Source organism: Channa argus, chromosome 9, assembly GCF_033026475.1.
Source record: "Channa argus isolate prfri chromosome 9, Channa argus male v1.0, whole genome shotgun sequence".
NCBI lineage: Eukaryota > Metazoa > Chordata > Actinopteri > Anabantiformes > Channidae > Channa > Channa argus.
In genome coordinates, this window is record NC_090205.1 from 4,184,186 (window position 1) to 4,205,773 (window position 21,588).

The window sequence follows — 21,588 nt, forward strand, 5'->3', positions numbered from 1 at the left end:
TCTCAACTAATTATTAAAGTGTTTATGCTTGTTGCTAGATTTTGATCACAATTACCACTGAGGACCTGTGTGATGTTTCACCCTGACTTGTAATATATAATATGAGGGCACAGATACTGTATACAACTCACTTAATTAGTTTGTGTTTGAATATAGGACTACGCTATTTTGAAAATAAATATTTAGAAAAAAACTTTCCTATATTAGGAATATAACGCATCTGCATTAGAGTATATGCAAATAATTTATTACATGTTTATTACACTGCTTATAAGTGCAGCGTTATCAAATTTTATAAAAGTGCAGCTACACTCCTTCCTCGTTACAATAACAACTCGTTTTATCAGGCCGAACATCACCTGTCGATCACGTGCTGTGGTGATATTTGCTGTTGTTGAGGTGGGACGTCTTATCTGTGGGAGGGCACCAAGTGACCCCCCCCCCCCAAAAAAAGGAGAAAAAACAGAAAATGCACAGCACGATAAGATTCTTTATCTTTTGGATTAAATACCAAATGAAATGAAATTGAAGCAGGATGTATTGAGAGATTAGATGATGCTGGATGCTGTGAGTTTCTGTTAAGACAGAGAGAAAGCGCGTGTGTGTGTCGGGTTAGATGGTGAGATGTCGGTGAGGCCAGGTCGTGATAGGGATCGTCAGCAACCAAAACAGGATGGGACACGCTGCTGATAAAGACACATTCTTGCAGGATCATTTTAAAATAAGGAATAAAAATGCTACTGTAAATCCTAAAAGCACAGACTCGGCCTCGCTCTACTTCCGTAGTCGCCGCTTATTAATGCAGGTAGAGTCACCCGCACCCACGACATGAGGAGCAGCACTGGCTGTAAATCGCAACTGACAGCAGCCAGTGAATTTCTTTCGATGTTCTATTACATTCAGTTGTTCTTTATTGTAGCTACAACATTGTTAGTGGTTAGATTTATTTGCAAACCTCCCTTTTTCTCAGCAAGCCTCACACTGTGAATTATAGCTACCACTGTATTCACATTTAAACTCATTGCCTTCCACTCAGTGTTACTCTTTGAACTTGTTTTCCTTCTTTTAAGCCACTTTTATTAAACTCTGCCACTTGCATTTTTTGGTCTTTGCTTCTTTGCCTCCCCACACTTTTTAATCACGACCAAAGCTAATGTTTTTAATTTATTATTCATTTTGAAATTTTGCCCAAGCTCTTAATACTTCTCAGATTGAGGCTGTTTTTCTTTTTTCTGTCTTTGCGGTGCATGGCGCTTTTCAGCCGTGTTGTTGTGTAAGAGCTGGTACAGAAGGTAGAGAAGAGGCGAGAAGGAACAGAAAGACAGAGGAGGAGGAGGGGGAGGAGAAGCCACCGCACAAAACATTGTCTTTTGTTCAGAGTTACGACAGCTGGAGCAATAAAAGCTCCAGAAATATTAAAAAGTGAGGGGGGGGGGGGGGGGGGGTTGTGTAATTTCTAATCAAGCGCTTTGGAATATGTCACTCTCACACAATAACCATGGATTCTCCCTCATTTGTTCTGCTGGATTTCTGGTTAGTGTCACTCAGTCCACAGACCCTCCTGTGTTTTTCCACTCCCAAATCTGGTCACTAACTTGATTTCCATACTCTAATAGAAAACCCTCCCTTGTTTGCGCTCTTCTCTCTCTCTCCTCACTGTTTTTTTCCACCGACAGTTTCTAATCTCTCGCTTTTCACCGAGGGTCACACATGCTGCCAGATATTGTCCAGGGGCTCGTATGTAAACAAAAGCAGTCCATTTGGTCTGAGTGAGCTGGCTGCTCTTTGATACTCTGGCATGTGGCCCCTGTCTGGCCTGGCAGCGTTTCTAATGGCATTACCCTGTATTAAACTTTTGGCTGATGATTCCTCATCAGGGAGGCTCCCACTGTCACATGTGCCCACACATGTTAGGATATAGGTATTTAATGCACACGCACACACGGATCAGCCGCAACAATAATGCTAATACAGTCGTGGAGTACAAGGGTTCGGCAGGGCCACTCTGAGCTACACAGCCAAATGTCACACAGTGTGTGCAGAGATGGTAGAAGTATACAAACTCAGTTCTCCAGTGAAAGTACAAGTACATGGCATAAAAAGAAATTCCTCTGCTACCTGAGAACCACTTAAATCCTTTACTCAAGTCAAAGTACAAAAGCGATAGTACTCCATTAAGAGTATCATTTCCTTTCTATGAGAACTATTCCCATTCTTCCCATTGACCTGAAGGTGATGCCTGTTTAGAGAAATGGCCGGTCTGTCTTTGTTCTTTTGCTGCAGCCCTGTAAACTTATATATCACTTTTCTACCACAGCAGTCATCAATTTGTGCTTTACAATATTTGCCATACGAGGTGCTAAGCTGACCAGCATCAAAGACGTGGCGTGTCTTGCCTGAGAACCACAGGAGCTAATGTTACAGGTGCCAGAGCTGCATTTGGTGAGGAGATTTACAGTCACGAAGACTTTCACAACAAAAGGGGGTCAAGGTGGAAAGGAGGGTGACAAAACAGCGGACTTTGAGATGAGAGACACTACTTCAGTTTGGTCCCTAACCTACTGTTTGTGTCTAACCTAATTGTGGATTGTTTGTGGTAGGACGTAGTTGCACAAAATATCCCACGATAACGACCTACTGAGCCTAGTAGGATGTAGAGCAGGTACCTACTGGCCCATAGCGATGTTGGTGCCACTACAGAACACAACGGGAGAGAAAACATCAGAACCAGTCGTGGTCATTCTCTGCTTCTTTTTTAATAAATCAGCCACATTTTCTCATTAGAAACAAAGATGTGAGTGAGCTTCACTGATGTGTGTTTTACTAGATATGGATGAGAGTGGAGCTCTATGGCACACACATACTGAAAGACTGGTGGACATTATGGGGAAGAGGGACAGCTGGCTGATGGTTATAGTGTCTGGGAAATATAAAATATTACCAACCATTTAAGAATACTAGTTTTATCTTTTCTATACTGTCAACAAATCCCTTTAAACAAGCACATTTTCCTTCCCTGCCTCACTCAACTACAAACACAGTCGTCAGAAATTGAAAAAAAAATAAAATAATTGGGCTTAAACTCTAAAGAACAAAACAAAACAAAAAAAGTTATGTCCTCAAACAACTTGCCATTGTAGCATTTTGGAAATATTACTACTCTCAGTTGTGGATGATTAAATATGGTGTAAGTTAGTGTCTACTTTCATCAAGCAGTGTATCGCTGTGTGTCACTGACGGGCTTTTAATAGTTGATGGACAACAACGGAAATGGTACACCAGGCTTTACAAACACAATTGTTGCAAACAATTGTTGGGTTTCGCCTTATTTGGGATTTTTGAAAAATAATAATAAAAATCAGGCACCTTGTCACACAGCTTGTATATCCCTCTCCCCTCTACTCCTGTGCAATTCTTCCAGACTCATTCTCGCTGCCTGGAGCTCCTCTGGGGGTGTGGAGGAGGATGGAAAGAGGAGGGGAGAGTCCCATCACCCAGGACAGTCCTGAGCGGAGGGCAGGCAGCCCAGACCTCAGCGGTCTCCCACCGCCAGGGAAGAAAGGCCGGTTGGAGCTCAACGGGAGCCCCACAGGGCCACGTCTACGCCACAACGGAGCCCCACCCAGACCCTTAGGAGGTAAGCAAGGCCGAGAGATGCCTGCGCCATAAAAGCGAACATTTCTTGTTTACTTATGATGTTTCCATCCGTGTGTTTAGTTTTTAAATCTCCCTTTAAGAAATGTAAAAAAAAACACTAGAAAACATTACTGACTCTCGGGTGTAAGAGTTTTTTCCGCTCTTACGGTACAAACCTGACAGGAAGCGTTTGGCTCCCCGACGAGCTACATCCTTGCCATGGGTTGAGTTTGGCTCAGGGCTCTAGCGTGGCACCGCTGCAGAGAGAACCTTGTTCCTACACTGTTAATCTATATGTCTGGGGGGAACTGTATAACACAGGCTTACCAAATAAAGAAGATTGCTCCATAAAAATAAGATTTACACAAGTCACTCTGGCTTATCGATCCCTGCATTCATTGTGAAAGTTGTTTATTGTTTGTGTGTGCACTTGTCCTCCTGTGTGTGTGCGCTGCCATGTCTTGGTTTATATAGTCAACTCTTGATATTAGCTTACGTTTTTCTTAAATATGGAATATAAACTGTTTGCCATTGTCACATTTAAATTCTGCTCATGCTCCAACACACCACTGACTTTGTTAGAATTGAAAAAAAAAATCACTTTCTGTGGGGTGAAGGGGGAACTTGGTTGCAGCATATGAGTATGTAAAGATGAACTTGTCTGTGGGTTTGGAAGCGTTAAAGACGGAAACACATCGACAAGAAGCTCAGATTTGAAGCGAGGAAGAATCAGCGCGTTAAAGCGAGTGAATGTTTAAATGTCGAGAAGAGCAGGAAGAAAACATTTCCGTATGAGAAAAGGGACGAGGGAGGGACAGAACGGAGGAAGGGGTTTCCTGTGCTGAACGGTTGGTTGGACTGTAATAATCATGGGTTGTCTTTGAAGACAGGAAACTCAATGTGTCTCCTCCAAACCACACTGCTGCCACGAGGAGGGGGCCACACACACACCATATGTCCAAATTCACAAACGCTTTGACACTCACACCCAAGAATCGCTGCCAACACACACACTCACTTACACACATTTCTTATTTTAATATCCCAGTTCACTCATCCCCATACATATTAGAGGGATTAGAGGTTTGAGGAAACATCACATCATCCAAACCAGATCATACAGACATCGGGCAAAAATCACAGGACACTGAATATGGGAGAAGACAGACTGAGGTGGAGACGGAGGATGGAGCGAGATAGAGTCAGAAAGAGAGAGAGAGAGAGAGAGAGAGGGGAGAACTGGTCGGAGGGAGCTGCTCTGTGTTGACAGTTATATTTCCCTGTTGGGGGAAATTCACTTACTTGAATTGGCACCGTGCTCCAGTGTGTAATTCACTCCATGAGAGCCGGGAGGACTGGGAGCAGAGTGATTAATGAGGAGGAAATAGAAATATAGGAATTGACTGATTAAAACAACGGGTGGGATGGATCGGGGCGGGGGTCTGGGGGTTGTGTGGGGAGCTAATACTGCATGCGCCTCGTGTGTTTGCATGAAGGAGAGAGAGTGTGTGTGTAGGCTATTGTGTATTGGATTATTAGTGCTCTCAGTCCATCAGTTCTTCAGAGAGCTTTAATTAATTGAAACTTGACAGGTGGCCCAAAAACCAAAAGCCTTTCAGGGTAAAAAAAAGGAAGGATTGATATTAGAGCAGAGAGCCAGAAAAGATAGAAATGTGCAAACTGGATACTTAGTGACAGTCTGAGTGTGTGAAAACCTTTTTAATGTCAGAGGGCTAATGGTCTTCATAAAAATGAAGTCATCAGTAAACTAGAGATGAACGAGGTTCTGAAGTTATCCATCGTTAGGCCGACTGCTGCACGAGCTCTCTCCATCCACACCTTTTCTACGTAGAACTTTTCGGTAACTTTCCAAAACCGACAATCTGGCCTCGCGAGCACTTTGAGCTCAGATTGGTCATCTGTGCCACGGTTTGAATGTTGCTGTATCTTCTTCCCACAACTACAGCATTTCTCTCATTTTCTGTCAGTAACAAAGTGCAGCACTATGAACGTCTCTCATCACGCTACCTTAAACTGTGATCATTTGGAGAGCAGAGTGCAGCATCAGGCACACACTAATAAAAAGGTCTATATAGAAGCCACATGTGCTAACACACCTGGCCGAAGTTACGGGATTTGTTAGACACAGCCCACAAAGCCCCCCCTCAGCAGAGTCCAACTTCGCCAGAATCCTTTTCGGACAGAACCACAGTGTTCGACGTTCCCTGTGGACGTACACACACAGTCCGCCACCACAAGTCTTACTGGACAACAATGTTGTCTTGTAGTTTCAGCGATGATTCGGCCTGAGTGTTTCTGCGTAGCCACGTTTCAGTGAAACCTAAATCTAGGGAATGTTGCTGAAGATGAAAAAAAGATGGAATGACAAAAGTAGGAGACACCTGCACGTTTCTGTGAATTTACTGCAATTTGTTTCTGTTATTATTTCAAACTTCCTAATGTGGCTCAAAGAACCGTGCGATATATTTGCATCATTGAGGAAAACTCACAGAGAAGTTTTACTTTCACTCTCTTACTCCCAGTATTGTCCTTCGTGTCTTTTATTAATGCTCTAATGAAAGTAGCACTTGTCAGTCTAGTTCTTTTCTACATTTGTATAAACTTTGCATATCTGTTAGCCAGTCATAATATTGGCTCCTCTATCTAATGAGCCGTTAGATAAAAATACCTGGAAATGTAAAAACAAAGTGCAAGAAAGTAGAAACAGCAGTGTTACAGTCAATTTGGGAATTCATTTGTTTTCTATCTTTGGTTGATTGTATTGAGAATTTCAGGTGCTGCAATATTCAACAGTATAAAACAAAAAGAATGAAGTGATTACAAACTTGACCCACCATAAATACACTCCACATGTTTGCTGTCTGTGAGGAGGTAAAAACTGTGTTGTGCATTATGGACAATAAAAGCCAGATTTTGAAAAAGAATTCTTCCTGTTGTTTTTCGTCCGCAACAGGTCTGATGATTCCAGTCTTCTGTGTGGTGGAGCAGTCAGATGGAGGGATCCAGACAGAAGGATGCGAGGGAAGGGAGGAGCACGCGGAGTTCGTCCTGGTCAGGAAGGATATTCTCTTCTCCCAGCTGGTGGAGACGGCTCTGCTGGCCCTCGGCTACTCGCACAGCTCGGCCGCACAAGCCCACGGTCAGTCAAAGAGAGAGACAGGGTCAGGCTGCAACACCACGACTGCTTTGTCTCTTTATGGTTGAAGTAGTTCGACATTTTAATGTCTTTCAGGCGTTCAAAATAAGGTGTGTTCGCACCTCTGAGCTGTGTTATTTGCTGCTTAAAGTTTTTATTCAAAATGAGCAGACAAGTAAACTCAGTTTTGTTCTCTTTGTTAATGTCGTTACTACATCTTTCCCACTAACGTGTAACAGCTGGACAACACTACACACGAAGATGGAAACAAGCTCGTATTTATCTGTGAAACAACATTTTAGGATTTGATAGTCGAGGCTACATCAACAGGTTTAGTTAATGTAGGGTTTGAACTCCAAAACAGAGCTGCGCCTCTGAATTAGATTGACAGCAGCATCTGTAAGATCAACGGCCTCTGGCTTGTCGCTTCACGGGTCGCCACAGCCGAACGCCACATCGCACGTTGAGCTTTTACGTCGGATGCCCTTTCTGCCGCAACCCTCCCATTTTATCCAGGGCTGTCACCGAGGGGGATTCGAACCCTTCTGCATCCCGACCCAATGCTCTACCGCTGAGTCACCAGGTCCCGTTGGCCGCAGCATCTCTAAAGATTACTAATTAAGTTATACCCACATCTGGTGTGTTTAACCCGCACAGAAACAGAAATGCAAAAATTAGGGAGGTCATTAATTGCAATAGGTAAAGTACATAATGGAGCATGAGAAGTGTTGCTCTTCTCCTTTGAGATTGACGCTATTTCCCTGATAAATCAGTCACGGGACACTCGTGTCTTGCAGGACTGATTACCTCCTGGATTTCGTTTTGGCCTTTGTTATTAGCTTAGAGGTTTTTTTTTATCGGTTTCGTGTCACATTCAGCAGAAACACACCTCATGAGCACAGATTGAAAGTGAGTGTGGTAGGTCTTTCTTTGGGACAAAGAAACCCCCAAATGGGTAGAAGTGATGTTTATAGTGGTGGCAACTGTTTGACAAATTGAAATTAGTAAGAGAGAAAACAGAAGAAGCAGATGACAGGTAGCTGGAGCAGCAATCACAGTAGAGATATTCATTGCGGCTAAACAAAGAAAACCTCCACGAGCTACTACAGAGTCTATGCCACAGCAGCGGACACACTTAATGTCAGTGATGCTGCCAAAATCAATAAAGCATGGTTTTACAACTTGAAACTTTTTAGGCTTGGTGGGGAAGCACTGAACAACAGCAGTCTTTAAATTCTCTTACTAGAACACAATGGCAGAGCATATCTGAGGTCAAGCTGCTTTTTTTTGTTAGTACCCCGAGAGTTTCATCAAAGCCATTATTAATAGTCGTTATTTTCCAACCACCAAGTGTCTCTGTGGACTACCCTGCAGCCGAGGGGTCACGAGGAGAACGAGCTCTGAAAAGGAGATTCTCCCTCTAATCGGAGGCCGGAGAAGAAAACTGGATGTGAGGTCGTCCATATAGAGCAGACACTGGACTTTACCAGCACGAGAACGCTTCAAAAACACAACTAAGACGCAGACAGAGCCTGTAAAACTCATTAAAGTCACAACAAAGTGCTGGACAGGAATGTCTCAGCAAGACAAAAATACATTGTGTGTGTGTGTGTGTGTGTGTGTGTGTGAGCGTGAGTGTACAGTACGTGTGAGAATGTTTATGAAGCAGAGGAAAAGAAAATCTCTGTAATTTATTGTTGCACACATGGAAGTCATCTGCAACAGGACAGTGTCATTTACTGCTGTCTTTTCTCAAGTATGCAGAATATTCCAGCTGGGGAAGTTGCCTCACATCCACATAAAATGGTCACAGTAGAGAGACACGACTATTGCAATAGACTGAAAATGGTGGTGGATCCCCATCTGTTTGAAATCTTGCTTGAGTGTTTGTGTGTGTCAGCCTCAGTCAGATTTGATTAGAATGAAGTCTGCAGCCCCACGAGCGTGCAGGCGTGGTTCCTACGTGTGTTGGTGTGTATTCAGCGTGCCATAAACACACGAACACAGGTAATCCCTTTACTGCCTCAAGGCCAGCAGCTCTTATCAGGCCTCCAGCCCATCTGAGACGGGCTGTGGACGCTCGAGTGCCACCTCGGTTGTCACATCCAGCAGAGCAGTGCACCTGCTGTTTCAGGCCGTACAGGTACATATAATATATAACTCAGGGTTCCTACCTGTTTGAAAAAACATGTCATGATAGTCAAGAGTCACATGTTTTGGACTACTGTCAGTAACATAATCTATTCGTTATCATTTAAAAATGGTCATATTTAATTACATTTAATTTTGATGTCTTCATAATTTAATTTTTTACTATTCAATATATGACCCAGATATTAAGCGAATGTCCTCTTTGCTGTACAAAAAAAAAAGAATAAAATAAATAAATATTTTATCTCCACATATTGGAGACACATAGCCTATTGATCCTGCCACAAAAACAAGTTGCTTGTTTGCTCGTCAGCACAAGACATTGTCTGACAGCTGACAAGTGTTGAGCAGCTAAATTAACATCAGAACATTTTATTTTTTTACAAGTCACCAAAGAAGATCCTCATTGAGATGGTAACTGCATCCACCTTTTACACTATCGTTAATGAAATGACAAATTGATGAATTCGTCGCCACAGTTGTTGACATTAACACTGAATGCGAACTGCTCGTCAGCAAGGATCATTTACACAAAAACGTCATTAAATGGTGCAAGACACACAAGCGGTCAATCAGACAGGATCAGGCAAACCGCAGTTCTTTGAAAACTAATAATAAACCATAAAAGTAGTAAAAGCACACAGGCACTGCAGAAACTGTTAAGGCATCTATGTTGTGGCCTGATGACCCACGGTACTTGCCCCACTGTAGCTCTTCGTAGAGTCAGTCTCGTTTTACCTCCAGATAACTAGGTTTAGATAACGAGGCTGAAGACAAGACTTAAAATAATTTCCAAATAATTGTACTTTAAGCAGTGCGTCACCAAATTCCCATATTTAGGACTTACCTTGATGAATAGGAATGGACACACACACACACACACACAGCACAGAAATAATTACACTAATTGTAAGAAGAGTGGGTAGTTACCCTGTGTAACCAGAATCAAGAACTACTGACAGTCAAATGACATAAAATTCAGAACATCTTCTAATTGGAGAACTGCACTGTTATTTCTCCTTCTGATAGTCTCAGTGATATAACTGTACTAGTGTTTCATTATTTATGTTCCCTCAGTCCTTCCATCACAAACAAACAACATTAGCTCATTCTTGTGAGCTGGTTAGGTTTTACATTCAGGACAATGTGCACCAAGAGCGATGGCCTAAAATAACTGATGATGATATGGCGAGTGTTGCCTTTAGTAGCACTTTTAACCCCGATTGTTTCAGGGGAGAGGGGAGGTCTGCCTCGCTCTCTGTCTGTCTCATCAGTATGTGTGGAAAACAGTGAGCCCCCCCCCCAAGTCCACATCAGTGCTATCCTGTAGAAAAACATTGCACCAGGGGCTTCAAAGACAAGACTAAAGGGGGACATCACAACTTGACACAAACAAAACTCCGAGAGGCGACTGGAGCACCGTTCGCTTGCCGACACAAACTCTATTTAACCCGTGCAGTGATGCATTTGCACATGCGGAAATGCACTGCGCACAATACCATGCAGTTTGGAGACTCTCTCTCTCTGTCACACACACACACACACACACACACCTCCCCCAGCTTCTCTCAAATGAATACTTTTTGTTTTTTAAAACAAGCGTTTATGTTAAATGAATAATTTCTGGCTTAAATTATACATTTTTTCCCCTGCGGTCCACGACCAAAATTACACAGAGTCCCAGCTATTTTCTCCCTGTTTGAATTGTGTCCTGCATTCTTGTGTCCCAGCGGTGTATTTAAAGTCCCCGCCGAGGACCACGGCCTTTCTTTAATTAGCTTAGCCCAGTAATTAACTGGGAGATATTGTTTATTTCAATTATAAGGGTCTGAAGGCTTTTATAGAATGGATGGGAGCAGACCTGTATTTTATGGCTTTAGTCAGTGAACAGTTAACAGTGGTCAGCGAGAGAGAGTGAGCAAGCAAGCATTGTTGCAGTGCCACGTCTAACAGGCCACAAAGGGTCAGTGCTGCAGAACATGTCAGCAATTTACTGGACATCTGAGGTTCCAACAACTGTGTGTGTGTGTGTGCGTTTTGCGTCAGACAATGTGCTCTTTCCAGCTCCATATGAAACAATGCTTTCTAATATAGGCATTAACTATTAATTATAAAAGAAAAATACTATTTGTTTTTTTGATTGTCTGGTGAATATTTCCCTAATTCATATCCCATTCTTTCATTCATCTCATGACAATAATTTAAACTTCACACAGTCATAACAGACGTTTTTTGCAAACTGTGTCCTGTTTAAAAACCAAACAAAAACATTAGTATATTTATCGTGCCCATGCCGCATATGTTGGGAAATATTGTTACATGGCAATAGAAAAAAAAATGAAGAGAAGGGATGTTGAAGCAGCACCTCTGTAAGCATAAGACATAATCAATATCTGGTCAACAATATTCATTCACTATCAAAAAACAAAAAAAGTAACTCAATCAACCCAAACCTTAAACTGAAGCAAAAAAAAAAACAAATGAAACAAAGTTGCAGGCTCACAGCAAGCTGCCACCTCCTCTCACTCTCTGCGGCATTTTACCCTTTCGGTTTCTCCTACCTGCCCAGCTAAGCACAGGGTGAGCTAAGATTTTATTCTGGTATAACTTACCAGAATAAAACTATTTAGATTAAAAGGAAACTGCAATTAATAATCTAAAAGACTGGGGAACAGGGCCCAGTGAAGAGAGTGAGGAAAGCCCTTTTTTAAAATTGTTGTTTTGTTGTATTATTATTGTATTAAAAACAGAAACTTAGAATCTTGGACTTGGGTTGAAAATCATGTTGCTACCTACCAGAAGCAGAAATTCAGACAGGTGCAAGAAATGTAAGCTGTCTGATAATCGTGAAGGATTTCAAGTGTGGATGTTAAATCCAGACCTGAAATGTAATCATGAAAGGCTGTAAGAGTGTAGCAGAGTGTAGCAGAGTGTAGCAGAGCAGGGAGGGCTGGGCAGTGCAGAGTAGACAACCATCACTGCTGGATCTGGCAATTATTTCACTTCCTATAAAGGAAGTGAAATAATTGCTTATACCTGGAACGGCTGGTAAATGCTCGTGTTTTTCAAACAGAACCTCCCTCCAATTGTTCCCATCAGACTTTGTGAAGTTCTGGTCTAAACGTTCTGCAGCTTTATGGCATAAGGTAATAGCTCAGCTCAAAAGACGCATCTAGCAACACTCTACTTTAAGTTTAGCATTTAGAGTCAGCGTACACATGGCTGTATGATAAAAATGCATCTATTACTATACCATCAACATTTCTGGTATACAGACATTTCAAATATTACCACATTATGAAACATGAGGCATGCCGAGATCTGTATCTTTCACCATTTGAAAATGTTGCTTCTAGTTATGAATGGGCACTGCTCAACAAAATGTCAAAATATAGTAATAACCTTTACAATGCCTCTTAACAAAAGTTGCATTCTAACTTCTAATAATCCTAAAACTCTTGGACCCTTTGTTATTTTCAGATGGGCATTTCAGATCCCTCCCTGATTTGACAGCATGCCCCTTCACGGATTGGAGTTCCTCAGGGGGCAGTAGGGGGTGATGGGAGCAAGTCAGGCATGCGGGGTTTCCCTTAGTGTGTGCCAGGGGTGGAACCTAGAGCCAGTTTGGAAGAAGCTCGGCGTGCATGTGTGTAACCATTGTGGGACAATAGGATGACTGTGTGTACATGTGTATCTGTGAGTATATGTGCAGCCCTGGGAGCGTCAGCACGTTGTGCACGGACTTGTGTGGACGGGCACAGTCAGCCGTGAGCCAAGCCACCAGCCGGCCACATAAAAGCATGTCTCTGGGAGGTGGAATTTTAATGGGAAAATGGGAACAATGATTTCTACTTTTAAACGTGGACAAGAAGCAGAACCCATTGAAGGGCAGACCAAAAAATGATGGATCAATTATTAATGCATTTACCATTACACTGTGAGCTTGTGAGTGTGCGGGTGGGTGGGTGGGTGGGTGCGTGCTCGCATGCAAGCTGGTACATGTACGTGTCCACTTCTCTGTGTGCTGTCATGTGTCCTCTGTGAGTTTGTGTTTGCTTATTCACGCATTTGCTTCCACCCAACTTAGCATTAGTGCAATTGTTACGGCTTATTTAGCGTCTGAGTGTGTTTGTGTGAGAGACAGAACGAGACAGAAGAGAAAAGATGCAGGACGGGGCTCAGTGTTTTCTGTCATAAAATAATGTGCGTAACTTATTCCATTCCTTTAAAATGCGTTTCATTGTATCTTTCCTAACAGACACACAAAAAGAGACTCCAATAAAACTCTCTGACGTGTTAGATTCATGTTCCCACAAGTGGAATATTTTACTTTGCATGAAAAAAAAAAAGAAATACAGAGAAAAAAGTATTTAAATTATCACATTAAATTGATTCTTTTTTTTTTGCAAAAAATAACTAAAATCTCACCAATAATTTATGAATTTTTAAATGTGAACTCTCAAATCCAAATGTTTACATTTTATTGCATTTTTTCATGTGACACAAATAAAATCAAAATGTACATTTGAGTTAATTTGGTGTTTTACAGTCACATTTCTTTTTTGCATGCTGCCATGTGCAGAAAACTAATGTGACAAAGAATATTTTCATGCAGCCCAGATGAACTGAAACAGACGAATGCCGCTGTAATGTAGCGGTAGTTGGTTCTATTTGGGTTCTCCATGGTGGTCTTAAGGTCCTCTGGGGTTCTCCCCTGCCCTGAGGTGCCCAGTCCAAGCTGTTCATAGTGGACTAACTGATGCTCGGTCTGTATGAGCAAATAATTAAGAACACAGCCCAAATGGAATCAAAGATGTAACTGGGCTATAAACACAGTGGCAGAGAGAACGAGGAGGGAAAGAGAGATCAGAGCGATCCGGGAAAAAATCTGAGGAGAGGAGGACGAAGAGACGGGGTGGGGTGGGAGGCTGGCGGTGAGGAACAAGGGGACAGAAAGAGACAGAAAGAGACTTCTCAGGACCCGTCTGGATCTCATTTAGAGGACAGTAATTCGATTAGCTTTGTTTAGTTTTAACAGCTCCAGCCAGTCCCCATGAAAAACCTAAGAGTGTGTGTGTGAGTGAGTGTGTGTGCGCTGTGGCTGATTGAATAGGTAAAATAGTGCATGTGTGTCCATGCATATTCTGGCTTGTGCTTTTTTTTTGTTTTTTTTTGACGGTGTTTCTTCTTAGAGTAAATGTAACTAAACTGTTCGAATCAAGGGATTTTTCCACTCGATGCAGAAACACACACACACACCTACTAATGCATAAACACACAAAAAGCTATTTTCTGTCAGTAATTTTAGTTGACACAGATAATATCAGAGGCCGCTAAAATACAATTTCATCTAACCAGATGGACCCCTGTGCACCCTCAATCATGTAATAACAGCCAGCAGTGTGCTCACCGTTTATCTGGGCCTCCTGCAAGAACATTTTTGCTTTGTTGCCCTAAATGTGTATGACTTTTTAATACCTGCAACAAACTCGATGAACCGCATTCATGAGGACGTGTCTGTCCAATGAGATTTGATCATCATCTGCTGAGCTTTCTGAAATCAGGTGATTAAAAGACGAACGTAACGGAGTCAGGCGTCATATTGGAGGAGACAAAACAATGATAAAATGTTAATAGCACATGTGTCAGTGAGCTGTTGTCAGGGCGGCGCTGTGCTGCGACAGAAATAAAGAGGGAATGGTTCAGGCGGCAGGAATTGAGACCATAAAAAACATCTGACTCGTGAAGAAACTGAGATATAAGACAATATTCCAGCTACAGTAGGTGATGTTAAGCTGTGAGCTGACAGAACACAGGACACTACTGGACACATACCTGAACAAATAACACGAGGCAGCAACAGGACAACTTCAAGTTTCCTAATGTCCTTTACAGTTGGAATTTAGAAGCTACAGGCCAATAAAAATGACTGAAATGTCTCAGTAAACTGGCAGCCGTCATGTGGACAGTGAACAGAATATTAATTTTCTATAAAGTCTAATCAGTTTCTGTATAGTATTTAAACTCCACATTCATTCAAGTAAAATTACTGCAATCCTTTTGAACGAAACGAGCGTTTTCCCCTCGGAGAAAAGTCAGTCTCTTTGTGACAATGGACGGAGTTGACAAAACGATTCCACATTGAAAGTAGAACATGAAGGGGAGAAAGAATAACTGGAGCTGTGGATGGCTAGAAGATAAACACATTGTGCATCTGTTCTCCCGCAAAGTTGTCTAAATCCCAAACAGCCACAACATTAAAACCACCAAGTGGTTTAGCTATAACATGTAAAATACTAATATTACTCTAATAATGTTAAAAGTAGCTCACTCCTATATACATGATAACACATATATGAAGAGCAGGCATGCAAACAAAAGGTCAATGGAACCTCTCACACTGTGCCAAAAGTCCAACCAATTGTCCAGAAGCAGGGTTTCTGGTCACTGTACAGTGTCTTCGTGGCTTTAAAGATTTTTTCATTGTGGGCACAGCAGGTCTCTCTGTCGTCTATACAAAAATGAGAAATTTTAACCCAACAACTGCGCTGGTAGGAAGGATGGACAAAATGCACAGCGCTCCGTTTGTGGAAAATATACTGTGAAGTGCACCTGAGACTCATATGAAGCTTCAACAGTCTCGCTAAGCTCAGCGGCTTTAATAACACAATGTGTTTAAGCTCGTAGAAAGCACAAAATCTTCTGTAACACTACAGGAAAGAGAGTCCTACTCCAAATACAGCACAATATTTGCTGTCACATACGGAGACATTACAGTGGTTACAGTTGTATAACTGCTGGTAAGCAAAGACCTAATAAGAATATCTGCTTATGGCTATAATACAACGTTGGAGGTCATAGTTAAGACATTAGAAAAAATGTTGACTGTGTCTATGAGGAACGTCACTGATACAACTTTTAATTAGTCGTTAAAATCTGTTGAAGTATGATTTACATGTTTTATAGTTTGTTCAGGCACATTATATATATATCACTTGGTTAATGTTAGGAAAACATTGTGGTCTTGGTTAAATATTGAAAAAGTAACTTGCGTCATGATGGACAACAATAATCATCCACTGACACAATCTTTCCCGGACTTTTACCAAAGTGCTTTAGTTGCTCACACGCAGCAAACTAAGCCAGTCCCTCCTACATTTGAAGAACCATTTTGCACGAGTATTTATTAAAGGAAACTGACATTAATACTCAAACTAGAATATGTGAAAGCCAGAGATTATTACGAGTCACATTAGGGATGTGGCCTCATACAAGTGTCTTTCACAGGACTGTGAAAATAGAGTGTAGCCAGATTTGCATCCTGGCTCCTGTCTGTGTTTCAGGCAACAAAGTCACTTTAGTGAAGGTTAGGGAGAGATCATGGAAATGAACTGATAAGATCTGAAGTTTTAACGTTGTATTCAACCCGAACTTAACCCAGCAACGTGAGTACCTGAACACATCTATTCACAAAACAAAAGAAAAGTGCTGCTTGTTAATATGACACTGATCTGTGTCCTGGCCAGATACGTAGGTTAATGAACCTTTTCCTTGTTATGTCGATAGAAAACGGAATCCAGTCAGCGTTACATTTCCCTTACTATGCATTCGCTGCTACAAATTCGTCTTAGATGAATGTCATTTCTGGGAGACAGGGTTGCTTAACTCACGACACGCAAATAATGTCCAAAGCCAAAACTACATTTCCACGTACTGTACCTTGAGAAGTCAACATCTTACAGAGGGGAAAGAAAATGATGGTCACTCTTTCTTCTTTTTATTGTTTTTTGACTTTTTTTTATCTATGTCACATTTAAGGTCAAAATAACATTTGACAGCTATCTTTTCTGTCTCTCTCCAGGAATCATCAAGGTGGGACAGTGGAACCCCCTGCCCATCCATTTTCTAACCGACGCTCCAGAAGCCACAGTGGCCGACATGTTGATGGAGGTTTATCACATGGTCACACTACGCATCCAGCTACAAAGGTCAGGCTGCGTTTGACAGTAAAAGTGAGAATTTTCCAAAAAGTGCATCGTTCGATTTCACGAGACACTGTGTGTGGCATTTCAGAGGGACAAATGGTGACATTTAACATCAGTGACTTTCCACTGAATGGTTCTCCTCCCTTCAATATGAAAACCAACATTTGAAATACTGCACGTCATTAACTTTCAGTCCTTACACCACTTGCAGCTGCACTGACTCAGACACTCGGTCCAGTGGGTGGCTGATCTCACTGCTGCTGAGTGCAGTACAAGAATTAATTGTATCGCTCAAATTTGAAAACGGCGGTGCCGAAACACTGCAGCTCCGGTTGAGCGACCGGGTGGGGAATTATCTAAGACCCGCCTCCATCAGTGACAGTCTGTGTGCCAGCAACTTCTAGTTCCCCAGCGTAAGCGAAGCAGGATCTTGATGGACAGATAAAACCAGATAAACTCCAGATGAGAGGGTTATCATTGTTATTGTCTTGGCACATACCAGCCAGGTTTGTGTACGTGTTTGGATGCGTATCCATGGCAACAGGAACGCTTTGCACACATTGTGCTCAGCGTCGAGGTGATTTATTTGAGGTTAAAATAAAATAGAAACACGAAGATTGCACAACATTGGTGTATACAGGGTGTTTAAAGAGCAGTGTGGCTAGGGTTCAATTTTTTGAAACTATGTGTGTTAATAACACTTTTGCTGAGAAGCTTGATGCCACTGCCATGTCCGCAACGACCTAAACCAGCTAATACCGTAGGAAGTTTGCCTCTAATCTGTCATGCAACCAACGTCGTCTCTTCAATAAGCGCCACCGTACGGCAACACCAAATACAGCAGCCGCTGCGCTACACTTTTGTTGTCATGGAAACAAGGAAACACTTGGTTTCGATTATGGGTGCATCACGGTTTGGGTAATACTGAGGCACAAAGAAAATTGGTAGTTCGTTTTTTAAAAAAAGGGGGTTTGGATTACAATAAATAAATACTTCCCTATTGTTACAGGACATACGTTGTCATGGTAACAGTAATAAATATGATCCGACCAAAACAGCACCAAAAACAGCAGACTTACAAACTTGGCAACCAGCTGGCGAACAATGGGAAACATTTAGCAGCTAAACATCACGTCCAAATAATAAATATTAGGTGGGTTCAGCTCCAAAGCTCAATAATTAACTTTTTTATTTGTTTAGTCTGTGGAAAAAATAAGGTTTTAAAGGGTTTTACCAGGCGTTGTTGGGTAACCAGAGGAAAAGCCCTTTTTCCCCAGTGTGCTGCTGTTAGGTGGATTGTGTTACCTTCTCCAGCTAAATATTAATCACAGACATGCTGCATAATAGTGTCAAATTATTTTACAAGTTCATCCTTGTTGGTTTCAAAGCTTAGATTTGACTGACTCCATGGCTGCATTAAGTGTAATGTTACTGGTTAGTTATTTATTAAATAAATACCAGCTGATGTTTGAAAGTACAGTTTTGGGGCTTTTGACTCTTTTTTTGGACAGATGACATATAAATATGTTAAGCCAGGCCTCACGATAGGCTGTTTTTCCCTATTTTGTGGCCTTTAATAAACTACTACATCATCACATGCAGATAAAGACATTTGTGTTATGCAACTTCCAGAACTTGTGTCATGGATTAATACCAGGTTGCTTAAGGTTTCAGTGTTAATGAAAAATTAAATAAAAGCAGTTCGGCGACCTGCCACTGCACAAAACAATTCGAAAAATATACACTAAACTTGGGAACAGAGTCCTTCTGCACAACGAGACGACATAGCTAATATTCTACCTGAGTGGTGTAAATGTCCAATGAACTTGCACTTTTGTGCAGCCGAATGAATTGGACTAATCCTGCCACTCTGGGGGCCGCTTCTCATTGTGCCTACTGCAGCTGGTAATCCAGCCTTGACTGACTCGCGTGTCTGCTTTTGGGTTGTTGCAGTTTTTCAAAGCTGGAGGACCTTCCCTGTGAGCAGTGGAACCACGCCACCGTCAGGAACGCTCTCAAAGAGCTACTGAAGGAAATGAACCAAAGCACTCTGGCCAAAGAGTGTCCTCTGTCACAGGTAATGTCATTTCAGGCATTTCGGATTCTGCTATTTAAGATGCTCTTCATATGTGCTTTTATCACCCTCTTTCACTAGCTAGAACTTCTCTTAGCCCTGGCTACGTACTGAAGTTAGTCCTCATGAGACACATTTAGTCAATAATACATTTAGAAACAATCCCACATACACTGTGTTGATTATTGCTACATTTTAAACAAGCTCCACCCCACAAAATTGAGCGCTGTCTCTTCAGCCGTGTTAAACTCCCCAGCTGCATGTTTAGCACTCTATCCCGGTGTCATAATCACTTGTGTGTGAGATTTATGTGTGTATGTGTGTGCACACTGTGTTTAAATGGAGCTCTGGTGGGGGTGTTGATCGCAGCATCAATTGCAAGCATATGTGTGTGTGGCTGGAGATTCCCTCTCTGCACTGTACTGGCTCGAGTTTCCATGGGTGGCTTCCAGTCATGATTAATGTTTGTCTATTTCTATTGTGTGTGTGTGTGCATGTGTTTATGTGTGCATGCCATGTGGTTGTTGCGTGAGTGTAAGCATTTCATATTATGCTGGTTATTAATTATCTTGCCCCCTCTCCCTCTCTCCATCTCAGAGTATGATTTCCTCCATAGTGAATAGCTCCTACTATGCCAATGTCTCCACCGCCAAATGCCAGGAGTTTGGTCGCTGGTACAAGAAGTATAAGAAAATCAAAGGTGAGCAGTAGAGTAGACACTGACTGAACATCTTCAGCAGCTCTATGTGGCTCCCAAAGTCAGCGAAGAGACCCCAACAAAAGGTCAAGAGATAACTACTGAGCTAGCAAACACAAATTCTGCTACCTAAAATTCAGTTTTCGTCCGTTCCCTGATATTTGCTCCTTCCTTTGAAATTCTGCAGAGCTTTACATCATCTGCAACAAGCCATGACAGACGACTTAAACAACTCGAGAAGGCCAAATTATTTTGAACTAACTTCTATTGCCTCCTGAAGTTTTACCCCTAGTTTGGTTCTAGTTTCACCTCCGTTTGCCTTCCCTATATCAAAATATCTCTCTGCTTCTTCACTTCAGATGATGCCATTTCAATGCTAATACTGCAGAGGTTGCAGTCTTGCTTGTTGTCCTCTAGAACTCCTCCAGGTGACATCATCTGAACAAAGTTCAGGGTACTCCTCAAAACCACAGGAAGGAAGTTGAAAACTAGTGAATTAACTGCCCTTTAAGCCTGTTCAGAAGTACATAAATGTCTTCTTTGTCATAACCTGGGGCCTGCATTACCCAAAACATGCACGTGCCCTTCTGCCACTCCATGTGAAAAACAAGTACGCTGCCCCTCTATTTACAAGGTACCACATACCAGCGACCTGCATGGGTTCTCGATTCCGGTTCCAGATTAACTGGTCTGCCAGTAAAATGGTTCTTAAGTCTTTACAGCAGATTAATGACAGTGCTGCTATTTTCCAAGTAATCCTGCCTTGCAAAAGTGTACATGGCAGGCAGGTGCAGCATGACTAACACAACCCTTAGCAATGCATAGGCTGTATAGGCTATAGCCTAACTATTGCCTAGTTTGACTAGAAGAAACTGCCCACAAGCCAACATACCTGCTGACGGTAGCTGACGTATCTGATAATCCACAAACTACCCGCCCCCATATATATATATTTGTTTAACCAATCAAACTTTTCAATCTTCAGCCCAAACAGACCGACAGAGGCGATATAATTACAACCTTTTCCACATATGCAGCAATCCTCACATAAACCTGGTTTTGTATAAATGTAATGAAAAACTCCTCTGGGTGATGTCATCTATTAGGGTAATTATTTTAATGTAGGGACGTCAGAGGGAACAGGTCACCAGTCAATTGCAGGTCCATAGGGGGACATACAAAGACAGACAACCATTCACACTCACTTTCAAACCTACAGGCAGTTTTAGATTCATCAGTTAACTTAACCTGTGGGAAACCTACGCAAGCACGGGGAGAACATACAGCATGAATGTACATTTACACCCTAAACTAAAGCCAAAAAAAGCAAGTTGAAAATTGGTGAAGTCGCCCTTTGAGTTGTTAATGCTAAAGCTTCCAGTTTTCCTGGACATGTTAGGGACTTCTCATCTATGATCACTTCACATTTGAGCTTTAAAACTGATTTTGTTCCTTTTTATTTTTATCACCTGGTGGGTTTGCATTTTCCTGTTTGACAGTTTTTTTTACTCTGTTTCTTTGCTTGAGCAGTAGATTACCTGGAGAAAATGTGGTCTGGACGAGATGCTGCTGAAATCAAAAGTAAGAAAGCTACACAACTCTTTCTGCCCTTAAATACCTTAAGAATTTATTCCGTTTAGTTACTGTTACACTTTTTATACTAGTTACTAGAAACTTAGATAAAATATACAGTTAAGTTAGTAAAATACAATCCATTAGTATAGATTAAGCTAAATGGTTACCAGTCTTTTTGGCTTGTGATCCAAAAAAGGTAAGAAAGTTATCTATGTGTAATTTCTCCTCCATTTGTTTCAATTTAAGGTGAGAAAATGTTCCAGACATTAGCAGAAATCTGTGATCTTGTAATAATCATCTCCTGCCCTAAGAT

At 41.8% G+C, this 21,588-nt stretch overlaps 1 protein-coding gene across 6 annotated transcripts in view; it reads left to right on the forward strand.

Moving 5' to 3' along the window:
• The window catches only part of satb2 (SATB homeobox 2), a 55,389-nt gene that overhangs the window by 12,304 nt on the left and 21,497 nt on the right, over positions 1–21,588 (forward strand). For all 6 annotated transcript variants that reach the window (XM_067516238.1, XM_067516237.1, XM_067516241.1 and 3 more), the window contains exons 2-7: positions 3,422–3,637; positions 6,611–6,796; positions 16,806–16,932; positions 18,883–19,006; positions 19,601–19,703; positions 21,231–21,281. In XM_067516238.1, the coding sequence (XP_067372339.1) occupies positions 3,466–3,637; positions 6,611–6,796; positions 16,806–16,932; positions 18,883–19,006; positions 19,601–19,703; positions 21,231–21,281 (763 nt within the window). In that variant the 5' untranslated portion in view covers positions 3,422–3,465. The remainder of the gene's footprint in view (positions 1–3,421; positions 3,638–6,610; positions 6,797–16,805; positions 16,933–18,882; positions 19,007–19,600; positions 19,704–21,230; positions 21,282–21,588) is intronic.